The sequence below is a fragment of the Archocentrus centrarchus genome, chromosome 21, assembly GCF_007364275.1.
Source record: "Archocentrus centrarchus isolate MPI-CPG fArcCen1 chromosome 21, fArcCen1, whole genome shotgun sequence".
NCBI lineage: Eukaryota > Metazoa > Chordata > Actinopteri > Cichliformes > Cichlidae > Archocentrus > Archocentrus centrarchus.
The window spans coordinates 32,402,536-32,420,869 of record NC_044366.1 but is presented as its reverse complement, the minus strand read 5'-3'; the positions used below and the strand labels follow the sequence as shown (position 1 = coordinate 32,420,869).

The 18,334-nt window shown below is 40.3% G+C and overlaps 1 protein-coding gene across 1 annotated transcript in view; it reads right to left on the bottom strand.

Annotated features, from left to right (window-relative positions):
• LOC115800226 (trace amine-associated receptor 13c-like) overlaps nucleotides 1-8,337 on the bottom strand; it is a 35,063-nt gene extending 26,726 nt beyond the window's left edge. The window contains exon 1 of the mRNA XM_030757470.1: nucleotides 8,165-8,337. Within this exon, the coding sequence (XP_030613330.1) occupies nucleotides 8,165-8,337 (173 nt within the window). The remainder of the gene's footprint in view (nucleotides 1-8,164) is intronic.
• Between the last annotated feature and the right edge of the window lie 9,997 nt (nucleotides 8,338-18,334).

Below are 18,334 nucleotides of genomic sequence, written 5' to 3'. Positions count from 1 at the left end.
TGATGAATTCAAACACTGCAGCAAAAAATAGCCAGAAACACACAAGGACTGAACAGGTTAATAACAACCTTATGGGCTGTGTGGACCCGACATGTAGTTTGATTTCTCCGGAGGAGCACATCAGGTTACGTTGAAGGATCAGTGCTGTACTCGGCAGACCGCTGCCATTACTTTGCGGACCGATGCGGTGAGCACGCACACAGTTGCCCGATGGTGCTCCCATCTTAAACTGTTAGAGCGGAAAAAATGATTTCATATCAATCCACAAGGGTTTTTTTTTTTTTTTTTAATAAAATTATGAAAACAAAGGTAATTTTATCTATAATTTCTGTTAGTTTTAGTTAGTTTTATAAATTCACAATACTGTTTTTTGCTTTTAATTATAGATTTTATTTCTTTCAGTTAATGAAAATGTTTTTTGCAGTTTCAGTTTTCATTATTTAGTTCGTTTTCATTAACTATAATAACCCTGTTTGTTACAAAGTTTACCAGCCGGCAGGAACCAGCTTGGTGGTATCACGTGGTATAGCCAAACACGCATGCAATTGGTCAGTGGGTTTCTTTGGACGCTTCACTACTACCGTAAGGAGTGTAAAGCTGCGCCGGTAAACCAGAAAGTGCTCAACAAGATTTTAATTAAGTGGTTATTTCTGTTTTGGTATTAGGTCCGGGTCCGCTTGAGACATCATTTCGGTCCGGATCCAGACCGAGGTCCACCTATTGTGATGGCTGTTCCAACTTGAAGAGCAGGATCTTTGGATCTCAGCAACCCTCTGCACTTGTTTGCTGTCATTATGTTTTCTTGCCTCGCTGGAAGTGAACCTTGACATATTCGTAACCCACTCACCCACTGAGAACTGAACAAAATCTCACACCCACTCAGCTGTGGGAACTGGGACAGATAAACCATCCAGCGGTTGATCCAGAGGTACTTGCATCTTATGAATTTGATTATTTGTTGCAACTAATGAATCACAAATTATTCATAAATTTTTATTTTTTGTATGTGGTGCAGATTCCCCATATAAACTGGAGGAGAGTGGTCTAGTTCCTGATCCGCATGCTGAAGTGCGAGTACCAGAGTTAGACAGCCCACTCACAGATCATCAGATGGAGATGCTGCGGGAACAAATTGACCGTTTACAACCCTCAGAGTCTAGTGGCATGGACATTTACATTGATACTCTGCAGCAGCTTGAAACATTACTTGTGACAAATTAGATATATAATGTCAGTGTCTTTAATGACATATTTTGATAACTATTTTTTTTTTAAAAAGTCTAAACATGTACAAATGTATAACACAAACATTATTCCATATATACTGTCTAAGAACTGATGACAAATGTTTCCTTTATGATCTTTAATGTATAACAAGAACAAGGACAAAATTTGTTTTTATGCCCCTAATTTTTTTTTTTTTTTTTAATGCCCCTAATTTTGGGAATCTTGCATCAAAAAACCACATGTATTACATGGATGCTTGAGAAATCTTTCAAATAGTTAACTCAAGGAATATGTTATACTTTATGTCAAGACAATGTGATTAATGAACAATATGTGTCCAAAGTTGATTGGTTAACAATTAAATGACTTGGTATTCAAACATCCTTGCCATTTTGAACTTCAGTTATTCAACCAAAGGAACACCATAACACTGAGATTTCAAACAAGACCAACCAATCTCAACAGATTTAGACACACCATCTTGTCTTCAACAGAGCCTGGTTAATGCTATACTGGCTTGGAAGGCATAAACGCTCACTACACATAAATAAAGTGGGCAGGTAATTGGTCCAGTTCACTGCACTATTTCGAGCTTGAGTTCCTGGCTTGGAACCTCCCAGCCAACCAAAATCTCATGGCTGGCATAAATTGTCAGAAGATGCTAGGAAATCTTATAGGGAAATCTTTTATAGCCTAAGCCTGCTTTAAACTGTCTGGTGTGTCTTTGGACTTCATGATGCTATTTACTCCCCAATATTCTTTTAAGCAACCTCTGAGGCCGTCACGGAGCAGCTGTATTTGTACTGAGATTAGATTATACACAGGTGGACTCTTTTTAGTCATAGCACTTCTGAATGCAATTGGTTGCACTCAGAGAAAGGGGGCTGAATACTTTTGCACACCGCACTTTTCAGTTTTTTATTTGTAAAAAATGTTTTGAATCATGTATAATTTCTTTACACGTCGCAATTGTATACCATTTGTGTTGGTCTTTCACATTAAATTCCAGTGAAATATATTTATGCTTGTGGTTGTAATGTGACAAATATAGAAAAGTTCAAGGGGCATGAATACTTTTGCAAGCCACTGTATATACACTGCTCAAAAAATAAAGGGAACACTCAAATAACACATCCTAGATCTGAATGAATGAAACTTTCCTGTATGACCTCCTTACAACACCTGGGCATGCTCCTGATGAGGTGACCGATGGTCTCCTGAGGGATCTCCTCCCAGACCTGGACTAAAGCATCCGCCAACTCCTGGACAGTCTGTGGTGCAACGTGACGTTGGTGGACGGAGCGAGACATGATGTCCCAGATGTGTTCAATCAGATTCAGGTCTGGGGAATGGGCAGGCCAGTCCATAGCTTCAATGCCTTCATCTTGCAGGAACTGCTGACACAATCCAGCCACATGAGGTCTAGCATTGTCCCTGCATTAGAGGAACCAGGGCCAACCGTACCAGCATATGGTCTCACAAGGGGTCTGAGGATCTCATCTCGGTAACCTAATGGCAGTCATGCTACCTCTGGCGAGCACATGGAGGGCTGTGCGGCCCTCCAAAAAATGCCACCCCACACCACTACTGACCCACTGCCAAACCGGTCATGCTGAAGGATGTTGCAGGCAGCAGATCGCTCTCCACGGCGTCTCCAGACTCTGTCACGTCTGTCACATGTGCTCAGTGTGAACCTGCTTTTATCTGTGAAGAGCACAGGGTTGCCAGTGGCGAATTTGTCAATCCTGGTGTTCTCTGGCAAATGCCAATTGTACTGCATGGTGTTGGGCTGTGAGCACAATCCCCATCTGTGGACGTCGGGCCCTCATACCATCCTCATGGAGTCGGTTTCTAACCGTCTGTGCAGGCACATGTACATTTGTGGCCTGCTGGAGGTCATTTTGCAGGGCTCTGGCAGTGCTCCTCCTGTTCCTCCTTGCACAAAGGCGGAGGTAGCGGTCCTGCTGCTGGGTTGTCGCCCTCCTATGGCCACCTCCACGTCTCCTGGTGTACTGGCCTGTCTCCTGGTAGCGCTTCACAGCAAACCTTCTTGCCACAGCTGGCATTGATGTGCCATCCTGGATGAGCTGCACTACCTGAGCCACTTGTGTGGGTTGTAGAGTTGTCTCATGCTACCACGAGTGTGAAAGCACCACCAATATTCAAACGTGACCAAACATCAGCCAAAATGCATAGGTACTGAGAAGTGGTCTGTGGTCCCCACCTGGAGAACCACTCCTTTATTGAGTGTGTCTTGCTAATTGCCAATAATTTCCACCTGTTGTCTATTCCATTTGCACAACAGCATGTGAAATTGATTGTCAATCAGTGTTGCTTCCTAAGTGGACAGTTTGATTTCACAGAAGTTTGATTTACTTGGAGTTATATTGTGTTGTTTAAGTGTTCCCTTTATGTTTTTGAGGTATATACTGTATATATATATATATATATATATATATATATATATATATATATATATATATATATATATATGTATATATATGTATATATGTATATATATATATCTATATATATATATATATATATATATGTATATATATGTTCTCGGAATATGTGGTTATTACAGGGGATTTTATAAGAACTTTTCTAGTGTAGTAGCTCCCCTTACTAACCTAGTCAACTGCCTAAGGCCTTTCTTGTGGCTATCTGTATGTCAGACTGCTTTTGAATCCGCTAAGACACTGTTATGCTGATTGCCAGTTCTTATCGCTCCAAATTTAACACTTCCCTTCAAACAGGAGTTGGATTTCAGCCAATGGAGGTTTTCAAGAAGACCAACACAGTGTAGGTCACCCTGTCTGCTGCTTCTCTAAAAAGTTTAATAAACACCAACATACAGCACTATCAAGAAAGAAGCACTTGCTATGATACTAGTGCTACGGCGTTTCGAGGATTACGTTGGGTTTAATGCGGAACTGGTTTAGGTTTTCACCGATCATAACCTGTTGGTGTTCCTTTCCGAGATGCACAACTCAAGGTTAATGCTCTAGTATCTGCTTTTGCAGGATTTAAACCTGCAGATTCACCACAAAAAAAGAGCCATCAATGTGCTTGCACATGTCTTGTCTAGAAGTTGGAATCAAACAGAGTGCTTAATTCTTGTGGATGGGGTTGTTACAGACTCCACTGACTCTTTTAAAAAGCAGCTGAAGACATTTTTATACAGACAAGCTTTTAATTAACATGTTATATTATATTCTATTGTTTTATATTGTTGTACTTTTATTTTTGTCTTTTGTTGTGAAGCACTTTGTGATTTTTATATGTGATAAGTGCTATATAAATAAATTTTACTTACATCTGCAGGTATGCATATGTGTGACATGCTAATTCATCTGTGAAAGTGCCTGGTTGCAGTTGGTGCGGTGCCCTCCTGCTTGCGGACGATTGGCTCTGGTTGAGAGTCACGCTCTACTTAGGAGGCTAGACAGACAGGCTAGCACTTTGTATTTTAGGTGAAGACCCTACAATAATTACAGAGAAAACCCAACAGCCATTCAGAGCTCTTCAAGAAGACCAACATAACACTACATAACATTATTGGCCAAATGAGGTGTCAATCAAATGGGAGTGTTTAGCCTGCCATATAAAATGTACTACATACATCCCGCGGACGGGACATGGCCAGTTAAGAGGCTACCTAATTGATGTGCCATCTAGCTTCGTGGATAGATAAAGGTGAGTATCATTTGCATAACAATGAAAATTTATGCAATGCTTTCTAATAATACTGCCTAAGGGAAGCATGTAGAATGTAAATAAAATTGATCCAAACACAGAACCCTGTGGAACTCCATAATTAAGCTTTGTGTGTGAAGAAGACTCCCCATTTACTTGAACAAATTGGAGTCTATTAGATAAATATGATTAAACCACTGCAGTGCCATGCCTTTAATACCTATGGCATGCTCTAATCTCTGTAATAAAATGTTATGGTCAACATTATCAAAAGCTGCACTGAGGTCCAACAGGACAAGCACTGCATATAGGTTGTGTGCACTACAGTACATATATGGAAAGCTGTTCAATTTCCAAGATCCTGGCTTGTACACTTTAGTAGATTGCACTCATGTTCACTGTGCCATGGTAACCCTGTCCTCTACACTTACTCAGCTCAAACCCTTTATTCTCTTCACTGTCCATGATCCTCCTTGCAATCCACAAACTGACATGTCCACTGCTTCCCCAAAACCCAAGAAAGCCTTGTTTATGAGAACATCAGTGATAACCATGACTTTAACTAGACTTTAACTTGTTTATACATGTTATGACAGTAAGTAATGTATATTTCTTTTTTGATTACAGTAATGACATGTTTCTACTATGGAGATTTTACGGTCTGCTACCTTTCACATTTGACAGGTTTTTTTCAGACTTTATTTACAATGTGGTATACATTCCATTTACACCAAGGGTATTTTCCTTAAGGATTCATTATTTGAATAAATACATTTCTCTATAGTTCAGTTACATTTTAAAAATGATTCCTTCATGTTTATGAGAGCAAAGACTTTTTTTTTTGAGTGTAGCTAACACATTAAATGTCACATGAAAACTTCTATCACGGATACTTTTGAGTAATCAATCATTTTGACTGGAACTGTATTGCCACAAAACATCATTATTTGGTTACTGCTTCAACCTGTAGTGAGCAAACAACAAGAGTTGGGTAAACCTCATAGAGCATGTTGAACAACTGGATTTGACCTGGCAAACCACTTGTTATATTAGTGTTCCCCTAAAGTGGCAAAAGGGTCAGAAACAGTAAAAACTGGAGAAAATCTAAAAAATCTGCAAAGTCAGTATTGAAAATGAAACAAAATAAAACAGAAAATGCCATTACAAGCAACACTGTGTGCAGCAGTGTGAATGTCATTTGTGCTGCTTGACAGAAAAACTTTCACCAAGATCAATATTATGTTGCAACACTGATTTGAGGGGTAATGTGCAGTGCATGATTGTTTTAAAGAAACCCAGTGATTATTACTTTTGTGATTCTTTGTGTTGCATTGTGTTTTCCTCAGCCAGCCCATCATTACTTAATCTCATCTCATCAGTGTTGACCTTTATTTATTGCATAGATGTTTGTATTTACATGAGGTCCATAAAATTTTTTTTTGGATCAAAAATTGCCTAAACATGCAAAAAAAAAAAAATTGCCTAAACTTGCAAAAAAAAAAAAAAATGCTCAACATCAAATGTTGAACACATGAGTCAGGATCTTTACTGACTATTCACACATGTTCATGTTAATAAATCATCCATCCATCCATCCTCTTCCGCTCATTCAGGGCCAGGACGCAGGGGCAGCAGCCTAAGCAGAGAAGCCCAGCCTTGCCTCTCCCCAGCCACCTCCACCAGCTCATCTGGGGGTACCCAAGACGTTCCCAGGCCAGCCGAGAGATATAACCTCTCCAGCATGTCCTGGGTCTGCCCCGCGGCCTCCTCCCAGTGGGACATGCCCAGAACACCTCACCCAAGATGTGCCCAGGAGGCATCCTAATCAGATGGCCAAGCCACCTCAACTGGCTCCTCTCGATGTGGCAGAGAAGCGGCTCTACTCTGAGCTCCTTCTGAATGGCCGCATGCCTCACCCTATCTGAGGAATATGGCCCTATATTAATAAATCATTTACAGAAATCCTTTACATTAAAAAAGTCTAATCAATAAATTCATCACCAGGCGTGTCTAAATGAAGCCATAATTCAAAGTCAGTTAACACAGTAAAAATCAGGGTCATTCAACATTTCACTCTGGAAATTATCATTAATTTAGCTATCATGATTTACACATACGTTCTTGATACTGATGAAAGCAATTTTACATTTACAGACTGATGGTGGTTTTGGAACATGTTTCACAGTATTTTTATAGTATATTTGCCTCAGACGTGTCATACTTGAACATCTGCCGAGTGACGATAAGTTTAACAGCATTTCTAAACCAGCGGTAAAACAGAGTGTAGATCAGAGGATTTAAACAAGAGTTAAAATAAAAGACAATGATCACAGTAGATATAGCTGGATTATTAACCACATTTTTTCAAAAAGAGTGTAGCAGTGAAACGGACAATAGCTTGCCAGAAACACAACTACAAGAACCCCAAGATTCCTGGCTGCTTTCAGCTCTGATGTGTTTGTTTGATTCAGTGAACGCTGAAGTGTGACAGCTGTAACATGAGAGCGCATGGCACGAGCCTGAGACACAGCCACCACAAACACTCTCATATACAGAACTATGATGACACAAACTGGAACAATAAAAGTTAAAACAAGGTCAATTATACCAGCAATGTTACTAATGGCAAACACACACTCTCCATAACAGGATTTATACCTGCCTGGTTCAGTCAACACTTCTTTGTATAAAGACTGCAATAAAACATAGAAAAAAACCAACACAGACAAACAATGAGTTTGACTCTCCCCACAGTAATTCTGGCGCGGTAATGAAGAGGGTCACAAATAGCCACATAGCGGTCAATTGATATAAGAACTATATTCCCTACTGAAGCACAGGTAAGAATGCCAATCAGATAAATATATACAGAACACATGAGATCACCAAGGAACCAGCAGGTTGTAGTTCTAATGATTTCTAATGGCATCAACAGGAGACCCACAAGAAAGTCTGAGACAGCCAGAGAGAGAAGGAGGATGTTACTGGGTGTGTGGAGCTGCCTGCAGGGAGACAAGAAAGAAAAAAAAAAAAGAAGAAAATATTACACATTAATCATGTTAAAATGTCTTCAGTATAAAGTTAATTGATTAAAGCATGATTTAGTATAGACAAATGAACATTATAATCATGATTGAAGTTCACTTCATTAATTCATCATTAAAGTCATATGATATGAATCTAATTTTTTACATATCCAAAAGTTAAACTGTATTTTTATATCATCTCAGTCACTTACCTGAAATAAGAGACCGAGATGATGACCAGCAAGTTGAGAACAACAGTGATCAGAGAGATGAAGGACAGCACAATGTTCAGGAGCACAGCTTTGGACCAGTGAAGTGTCGGCTTCCTGCAGGAACTGTTGAGGAGTTGTGGAAAACAGAGCTCAGCTTCTTTCTGTATCTCCATCATCAGGCAGCTGCAGCTCCTGCAGCTCTCTGATTTTCTCATGAAGCTGATTTATCTCCTCCCTCCTAGCAATATCTTTCAGTCTGCAACGGGATAACCCTCCTCTCTCTCGCAACACAACCTATCACACCTTCACTTTTTCACACTCACTGTCTCACACACCCTTGGTTAATAGCTTGTCATTAATCTGGGACTATCATGATCCTGAGCCATTTGCCCAGTGTTGTGTTTTCCCTGTGAGGTTCTGGTTTTGTATCTCTGCTGTGTTTTCATTTTGCTTACAGTTATATTATTAGTTTGTTGTAGTTATTGTATCTCATTTTGGTATCCCTTTGTACTTGTCTTCCCTGCATCTCTGTGTTCCTGTGTCTGTCTTATCCTCATGTCTTGGCCCTTTGTCTTGTGTTTAGTTTCACTTCCCGTCATTTCCCTGTGTGTTGTGTTTAGATTTCCATTGTATCATGTATCCTTATGTTCTCAATAGCTTTAAAGCAGGGGTGGGCAAACTACGGGCCATGGACCACAAAAGATTGGTCTTTTTATTCCGGGCCGCTGAAGATTGGTACAGAATTGCCCAAATCAAATCAAATCATATCATAATTATGACTGTTGAAAATTCTGAGCATTGCTACAACAAAACTAACACCAGAGTTTGATGCACTGGCAAAAACAAAACAACTTGAGTTTAAGTCACTGGGTCAATTTGACCCTGAACAGAACACGTGTCGTGGTAATTTTCTTCCCACAGTCCAAAGACATGTTAGGTTAACTAGTGATTTTAATTGCCTGTAGGTTTGACTGTGTGAATGAATGTCTCTCTGTGTTAGCCCTTCGACAGGCTGATGACCTGTTACTGAAACAGACTTTAATTATTAAATTATTATTATACCAGTGACAGGTAAACAGGTTTTTTTATGAAGGAAGACTCCTGAAACACTTTAATTAAAAAGTAAGGCATTTAATATATTAAAGAATCAGGAAAATACACATGCATGTGGGGACTCAGAAGAGACAGGCCTCTGTGTGCTCTCTCTCTCTCTCTCTCTCTGAGCCCGTGTTCCTGTCTAACCATAACACTTTTGTACTGACAGCCTCCTCTTATCTATACATAAACAATCTCTGGGTGCTACGAGTTGATCTTTGTCACTCAGTCTTGTTCAAGCTGGTTTTTATGACTCATGATTCCTCAGCTGTGCAGTCATGAAGCACATCATCTTCCTGATGTTTTAATTATGCGTCCTTTTGGCCAGTCCTCAAGATAAGATGCATTGAAACAGAGAAGGTAGTCTAGTACATTCTGATCAGTTGCTCTCTGTCTAATGTATTATTTAATTGTTTATTATTTGGTTGATCCACTGCTTATTAATTAATTTACTGGAGTTTACCTTTAAACATTTGTCCTTTATTCACTGAGTAATCCCTAACACCAGCTGTCAAATATGGTGCTGGAAAGCTGATGATTTAAGCTTGTTGCAGCCACAGGACCTGGGCACCTTGCAGTCACTTAGATGGCCGTGAACTCCTAGATTCATATTTGATGCCATCTGTCCAATAGCTAAAGCTTGGACAAAACTGGGTCGTGACAACTAGACAACAATTCCACACCTACAACAGAACTGCTGAAAAAGAAAAGAATCAAGGTGTTGCAATGGCCCAGTGAAAGTTCAGACCTCCACCTGAATGAAGTGCTGTGGCTGGACCCTAAGTGAGCTGTGAAGAAACAAAACTGTGTAGAAAGAGAAGCCTGCAAACTCAGCAACTCTAAAGTCTTAAGAAAAGAAAAGTTTTTACAGGACTGTTTTTTTAACAAGTTTACAATAAATGAGTCAGAAATTAAAGGAACTTGTTACACATGCTCATATCAGTCACATTACCAAATCATCTCAAAATATGCTTTACATTAAATCTATAATCTTCCATGAATTTTTCTGTCTGTAGTTTTTACAGTAACTCATTTGTCTTTATATAAACTGTGATCTTTAGTGATATGGTTTTCTAGTTATTAATATTTTATGGCAAATCATATAATTTTGTGGCTGATTGTTAAATTGAATCCGGTATTTGCATTTAATGGATTAAAAGGCTTAAACCAATCTCTACTTTTCTTTCAAAGCACTTCCTTTTAAGCTGGAACTCTTGGCGTGAGCCTGTAAAGTCTGTATCATTCATTCAATATTGGTCTGTAAACGTGACATATATGATCAGATGGTGTTTTGAAACACAAACCTCTCTGCATTGAGGAAGGATGTTTCTTAGAAGTGTCTGACCCTTTCTCTGGAGACAAATGTAGAAAGTGTAAACAATAGCACTGAGTCATACTGGAAACTGCCCAGTGTTCTCCTAGGACATCATCTGTCCTATGAGATAGAAAGGCTGGCTGGGCCTCTGGGGCTGTGTCATTAGTCTTTTCAGTCTACCACACATTTTGCACACAAACACACTCTGAGGTCACCTGGGGGCAATGAATACAGCTGTTGCTCCCCAACATCATGTTGAGCTGAAGAGAACATTTTTCCCAGCATTCCCAGCATTACATTTATTGTGTCATGTCCTGGGCCGTTGGCCCAGCGTTTTGTGTTAGTTTATTTCCTGAGTGTGTCCTCCCAGTAGGTTGATGTCTTGTGTTTCCTAGTGTTGTGATATGTCTGCGTCTCTGTCCTGAGTCTGTGCCTGTTCCCCGTGTTTAGTCAGTATGTTCCTTGGTTTGTCACTTCCTGTTTATTTTGACAGTCTGGTTTTCCTGTGCTTTGTGTTCAGCTTTGCTTCCCTGTGTAATTAGTTTCATTTGCCTCACCTGTTGTTCCCTGCTGTATCCTCTTGCCCTGATTACCCAGTGTGTATTTAAGCCCTCAGTTTCCATGTGTTCCTTGTCGCGTCGTTGACGTTGTGTGCCCGTGTGTTCCTGTGTTCCCTGTGCCTGCCCTCAATCTCCCTTCCGAGGTTTTTTTTGGTATTTGTGTTCCCCCCTTACCTGAATAAACGCCCTTTTAAGTTATGTTTACCTCTGGAGTCCTGCGTTTTTGCCCTTCCTCGCCCGTTTCCTCCCCGGCCATGACATATTGGTTTCTAGTTCTGTTTGGCTTTTGCATTTCCTTTGGTATTCTTCGCCTCAAGTCCAATAAAAGACTTCCAGTTTGACCCTGGTTACCTCCATTCGTCCTGCTTTTGGGTCCTGATTCCTCCACGTTCTACACAGTCTGCTTCTGCAGTATGGCACACTTTGGCATCAGGAAACACATTTCTGGGGGCTGTAGGTAGAAACAACAAGGCCATGCCATGCTACTGTATAAACTGCACCCCAATCTGAAGTTGAGCTTTCTTTGGGGGCTTCAGCTGGCACAAATGGTGCTCGATAGAAAGATTTTCATCAACATCAATACTGTGTTGTAAGACAGTGACTTAAATGCATTCATCATCAGGCCCCGTTGGCCCTAAAATGTAGCTTGTGGTTCATTGTACAGCTGTTATGTCTTTTAATTGTATTTTATTGTTATTTTATTGAACACATTTAGTGAGTGTGTCCAAATATTTGACTGGTAATGCACTTCATCCCCTTATGATACCCTTTGCAAATTCTTATCTTCCTACAGCGAAGGTTAAAAAACCCTCCTGCAAGCAAGATTTCTGGCCAGCAGAGTAGAGTGCTACATCAGTGAGAAGTGCCTCACAGTTTATTACACTGGGAAAAAAAAAGTGCATTAGCCACTTAAAACTGGCCAGGACATTGCACATGGCAAATGCTGTAATTGTAGACTGCAGGAACTGTAACAACTGCAGAGCTCTCAGAACCATGTCAAGGGTCCAGGGCCCCTGGAAGCTACCCTTGAGCCTAATTTTGTAATGTAATGGCCAGCATCAACCCTGTGCATTCAGTGTTGCAAATGAGGAAGGTGTCATGAATCTGACCTGTTGAGAATGTCTTGTTTGATGACATCAGAGCAAATGTGTGGCACACTTTGGCACCAGGAAACAGTTCTGAGGGTTTGTGGGTAGAAACACAGACCATGCTATAAACTGCACCTCAATCTGAAGTTGAGCTTTGTTTAGGGGGATTTAGCTGGCATGAGTGCTGCTTGATAGAAAGATTTTCATCAACATCAATATCATGTTGATACAATGATTTAACCATAGGGTCTTTGTTTTTTGTTTTTTTTGTTGTACAAGGAGTCCCTCCTGGGTGTGGTGGACCCATTGCATTTTGAGGCTTTTATACAACATAAACCATTTTTGCTAATATACTCAGCAGATGTTTACTTCATCCCAATTGCAAGTAACATAACACATATGTTAAATTTGTTCCCTTTAACGTTGTTAAATCACATTTATGAAAAGAAGCACCACTCGATTTTGTTAATTTTTTTTTTGTAATTAAGATGAAGCAGCATCACAGGAAATTATTTTGAAAGTTTTCAGAGACAGCGTTGACCGGAAAAGTTCTCTGCCAGTTTTTTCATCCCACAGGGATTTGATGGCCTCTCCTTGGACCTGAAAACATCAGCAAGCATAAAAATCTCAAAGTAAGCATCGAAATTGGTTTCGTCCATAAACTTCTGCTTCTCTCCCAAAACTCTGCTTCATTCTAAATATGTGCAATCCAGGATGATTTTCCTGATAGCGTATGGAATGAAAAGGTCAAAAGGAGACTTGATGTCTTGTGCATGAGTGACTGCCAAGCGTGTAGGGCTGGTGTCCTGCAGGTTTTAGATGTGTCCCTGATCCAACACACCTGAATCAAATGGCTGAATTACCTCCTCAGTATGCAGTCAAGTTCTCCAGAGTCCTGCTAATGACTTCTATATTTGACTCAGGTGTGTTGAAGCAGAGACGCATCTGAAAGTTGCAGGACACCGGCCCTTAAGACCTGGATTTGAGGATTCCTGGTGTAGGTGCTGGTATTGGCATATTGGCATCCATGCAGGGTTGATTTCTTGAGCAGGAAGACCATTCAATTCTGCCACTGACTGGCCTTTAGACTCTTTTGTGCTTTGGAGCTGGCTAATGCTTATCCTCCTTTTCAAACTGAGTGTCAAACTCAGAAATGTGATCCTCATATTCTGAAATTTCTTTCTCTACATTTCTGTAGAAATTACTATAAGGCAGTCTGAACAGTGAATCACTTTGCCATCTTGATCAGTTGTGGTATAGAACCATGCTGGCAGAGCTATTTATATTGTTAGATCCACAAGATTGGTTTCCGCAAGACAGAAGGTGAAATGTGTGGGAATGTGGGTGCAGACAGCGCTGGGTGCTCACCCTAAGGGCCCATTCACCGGCTTTATTTGCTACCTCTCTCTCTCTCCCTCTTTTCACACACACACACACACACACACACACACACACACACACACACACACACACACACACACACACACACACAAGTGTGTTTTGCTATCTTTGTGGGGAATTTCCATTGACTTCCATTCATTTCTACAGCCTAAACCTTACCTTTACCCTTTTCCTAACCCTAACCATCACATACCTAACCCTAACCCTAACCTAAACTCAATTCATACCTTAGCCCTAACTCTGACCCCTGACCCAAAAACAGGGTTTCCCCTTGTGGGGGCAAGGTTCCAGTCCCCACAAGGAGCAATTGGTCCCCACAACGTAGTATATGTCAGGAAAATTGTCCCCACAAGGGATTATAAACATACGCACCCACACACACACACACACACACAATTTTTTTGTTGGACGTTCAGCAATAAAGCCTCTCTAAAATCAGTGTTGCCTTTGGAGTTCACACTGTTCACACTGTTCACTGTTAACCTGGAAATTGCACTCTGGATAATGACACTAATTAAACTGTCTTAATTTAGACAAAGGTTCAAAAGTCTGTATCTTTTTGTCTCTACATTCTTGATATGTTCTCGTTAAAAACAATTTTACATTTACAGACTGATGATGCATTGATTTACTGATTTAAAATCTTATTGGGGCAGGTTTCACAGTATTTCTACAGTATGTTTGCCTCACTGATGTCATACTTGAATACCTGCAGAGTGATGATAAGTTTAGTAGCATTTCTAAACCAGGGGTAAAACAGAGTGTAGATCAGAGGGTTTAGACATGAATTAAAATAAAAGAACATGAGCACAAGAAATGTAGGTGAAAAACTGACCACACTTTCTTGTTCAAGAAAGTAGCAGTAAAACGGACAGAAGCATGCCAGAAACACAACTACAAGAACCCCAAGAGTCCTGGCTGCTTTCAGCTCAGATCTGTTTGTTTGATTCAGTGAAGGCTGAAGTGTGACAGCTGTAACATGAGAGCGCATGGCACGAGCCTGAGACACAGCCACCACAAACACTCTCATATACAGAACTATGATGACAGAAACTGGAATAATAAAGGCTAAAAAAAGGTCAGCCATACCAACAATATTGTTGATGACAAACACACACTCTCCATAACAGGAATTATACCTGCCTGGTTCAATCAGGATATCTTTCGCATAATAAATAATGTAGAAAATAGAAAAAAGCCAACCCAGACAAACACTGAGTTTGACTCTCCCCACAGTGATTCTGGTGGGGTAATGCAGAGGATCACAAATAGCCACATAGCGGTCAACTGATATGAGAACTATATTAACTGTTGATGTATAGGTAAGAATGCCGAACAGATACCAATAAACAGAACACATAAGATCACCAAGTACCCAACAGGTTGTGTTTCTAAAGATTTCTAATGGCATCAACAGGAGACCCACAAAAAGTCTGAGACAGCCAGAGAGAGGAGGAGGATGTTACTGGGTGTGTGGAGCTGCCTGAAAGGGAGACAAGAAAGAAAAGGAAAAAAAAAAAGCAAATATTACACAATAATCATGTCAAAATCTTATCAGTGAAAGTGTTCCATGTTTAAATAATGCTTTACTCTAACGAAATGAATATTATAGTCAACTTCACTTCATTCATTCATCATTAAATTCATTTGACTTAAATCTAAGCTTTCACATATCCAAAAGTTAAACTGTAGTTTCAATTCAGTTCATCTCAGTCTCTTACCTGAAGTAAGAGACTGAGATGATGACCAGCAGATTGAGTACAACAGTGATCAGAGGGATGCATGAAAGCACAATGTTCAGGGGCACAGCTTTGGACCAGTGAAGTGTCGGCTTGCTGCAGGAACTGTTGAGGAGTTGTGGAAAACAGAGCTCAGCTCCTTTCTGTGTCTCCATCATCAGGCAGCTGCAGCTCCTGCAGCTCTGATCAGAACTTTTTCTCATAAAGCTGATTTATCTCCTCCCTCCCAGCAACCTCTTTAAGTCTGCAACATAACCCTCCTCTCTCTCTCTTGCTCTCTCTCTCTCTCTCTCTCTCAACACAACCTCTCTCACTTTTCACACTAACTGTCTCACACAAAGTTTATTAATCTGGGACTCTTGATGCTGATTATTGTTAGATTAGTGTCATGGTCTTGGGTCTTGGTCCTAGAGCTTTCATTTTTGGACTTTTTAAATTTCTGTTTATTTCATATTCTCTGTTTGGTTCTTGGTTTGTTTTTTGGCTACATGTTCATCTCAATGTATTTTCATTCATATACTGTATTGAGTCTCAGGTATTAGTTTCAGTTTTTGCTTATATTAGGTTTCATTAATGCCACGTCATACCCAAACAACCACACTGATATTCTGTCTCTCATACTATTTGACATCGTATGAAGCTATAGCATAATATCAATAGCATCATCCCAAGTTTTGGTGAGCACCATAATTCAGTTCAATTAAATCAAATTTTACAACAATTAAAAAGAAACCCAGCAATCAAAATGACCACCCTATGAGCAGCACTTGGCGACAGTGGGAAGGAAAAACTCCCTTTTAATAGGACGAAACCTCCAGCAGAACCAGGCTCAGGGAGGGGCAGTCATCTGCTGCGACTGGGTGGGGATGAGGGGAGAGAGACAGGATAAAAGACATGCTGTGGAAGAGAGCCAGAGATTAATAGTAGTTAATGTTTCAATGCGAAGTGGGGTATAAACAGAGAAAATGAGAGTAATGGAAAAATACTCAGTGCATCATAGGAACCTGCCCCGCAGCCTAGGTCTATTGCAGTGTAACTATGGGAGAGTTGGGGCCACCTGATCCAGCCCTAACTATAATAGATCAATTCTTCTTCACCACATACTTGACCTCTTCGGAGGACTGCTCCAACTGTCCTCTCAGAATTTTCAACTTTGTGATTCTTTTCTGCACAAATAGTCCTCATGAAGCTGAGAACGGTTTTCCTTCTTTTTTCTACACTGCTGAGGAAAGTCTCCTTTTAGTGATACTCCAGTGAGCTCTTGGAAGTGGACTGTTGCACCAATTTCCTTGAACTAAAAAGGCCACTACTCCATCAGAAAATAGACATAAAAAAAAACCAAAAAGAAAATGGACATCCGTCCCCTTGTTTATAGCTTTGTATTGGGAGTAGCAGGTGCACGTCATTAGAGTTTTTATCTCTTCTGGCCTAAAATTTGTCTCTTCACTGAGCATCTTCATTTTGTCTTTTTCTCCTCTTGGCTTTTCAGTGTCTCACTCACTGGCATGAATTTTATGCACCACTTTCTGTAGCCATGTGTGTCTTGAAAAGCTGCTTCTTTCTTTTTTAGGTAGGATTTAATTTGTGTTCCACTCATCTGATCCCTGTTTTCATTTCATTATCTTTGGTGCTGTATATCGCTTTACATTTTCTATTGGTTTTGTAACTGTTTGGCCAGTGAATGATATCCTGATACGACCACATCAGCTGCTATGATATCTTGCTGGGACTGTGGGTACATGGCCATTTTTTTTTTTTTTTAATAAATTTGTTTTTGTTTTTTTTTTGGCAGTTTCTGTAGAGGCTTGTTTACTCAAAGACATACAGTCAATCACCATCCCAGAGACAATAATCTGGATTGAATTTCGCTGGTGTCTCATGATATAACTGTGTATAATTATAAAGCACATTGTCCATAGTCAGTCATAGTAAGAATAAGTGCTGGGTAAGGATGTAAATGTTTTATTTATTTATTTTTTAATTACTCTATGGGATCTTCTTGATTTTGAGATATGTCACTAAAGACACAGAGATTTTGAGCACATATCATGTCTACAATGTCTTTCAGTTGCAGGGTCAAATGCCAAACCTCATCTGCTGTATCTTTCACTTGGTCACCAATAATGATAGACAGCAGCCTTATAAAATTCCAGTTCTGCATGGCCTGTCCTGAGAGTTAATCTGCTGAAGTGCTGACTTCACATGGCTTTGCAGAAGCATTCAGAGTGGAGTAAGTGAACTATGCCCTTTTTTTAATCAAGTTAAGATAAAGTGCAACATCAAATTGCAAAACACTGTCAAATATATCTTGTCCTGGACAAGGTGGAAGACTGGGCTGGCATACATTAAAATGTTTCAAAGAGTTGAATACTGACTTAAGTTTTACCCTTCTGGAGGCAGTCAACAGCAGAACTGTTGCTGTAAATGGTTCACACTGGTCCACACAGATTTGGATCACTATCCTTAAAATTCAGATCTGTTTTTTATACAATAGCTACAGAAGAGTGACTGAACTTTTCTGAGAAACCACCAGTGCAATGTGAGCACAAATTATCTCCTTGTCAAGCCAGAGGGTAAACAAGGGGTGGACCCAAAAGCAGACTCAGCAGTGGAGCATAAACAAACACAAGTCTCTTCTCTATTAATCACACTAACTTCACAGAATCACAAATGACTTAAATGCTTTTAACTGGGACAAGGAGAGTGCAGGCACCAGACAATCGGCTCACGGGCGGATTACCGGGGCGATGTACAGGCAGGTGAGTGAAGTCTACACAGAGGGAAATAGTGGTTAGTGGATGTAGAAGGGAACGGAGATAGCACATTAATGGCACCAGGGAGGGAAATATGACTGCAATACAAGTCCTGTGGAGGAGGTGATGTGGGTGGTTGTTGGTCCAAAATGTCCAGAAGGACAGGCAGGCTGGGGGCTTGGTAATCCATGAGGGAAGTAGCTGACCTGGAGCGAGAAT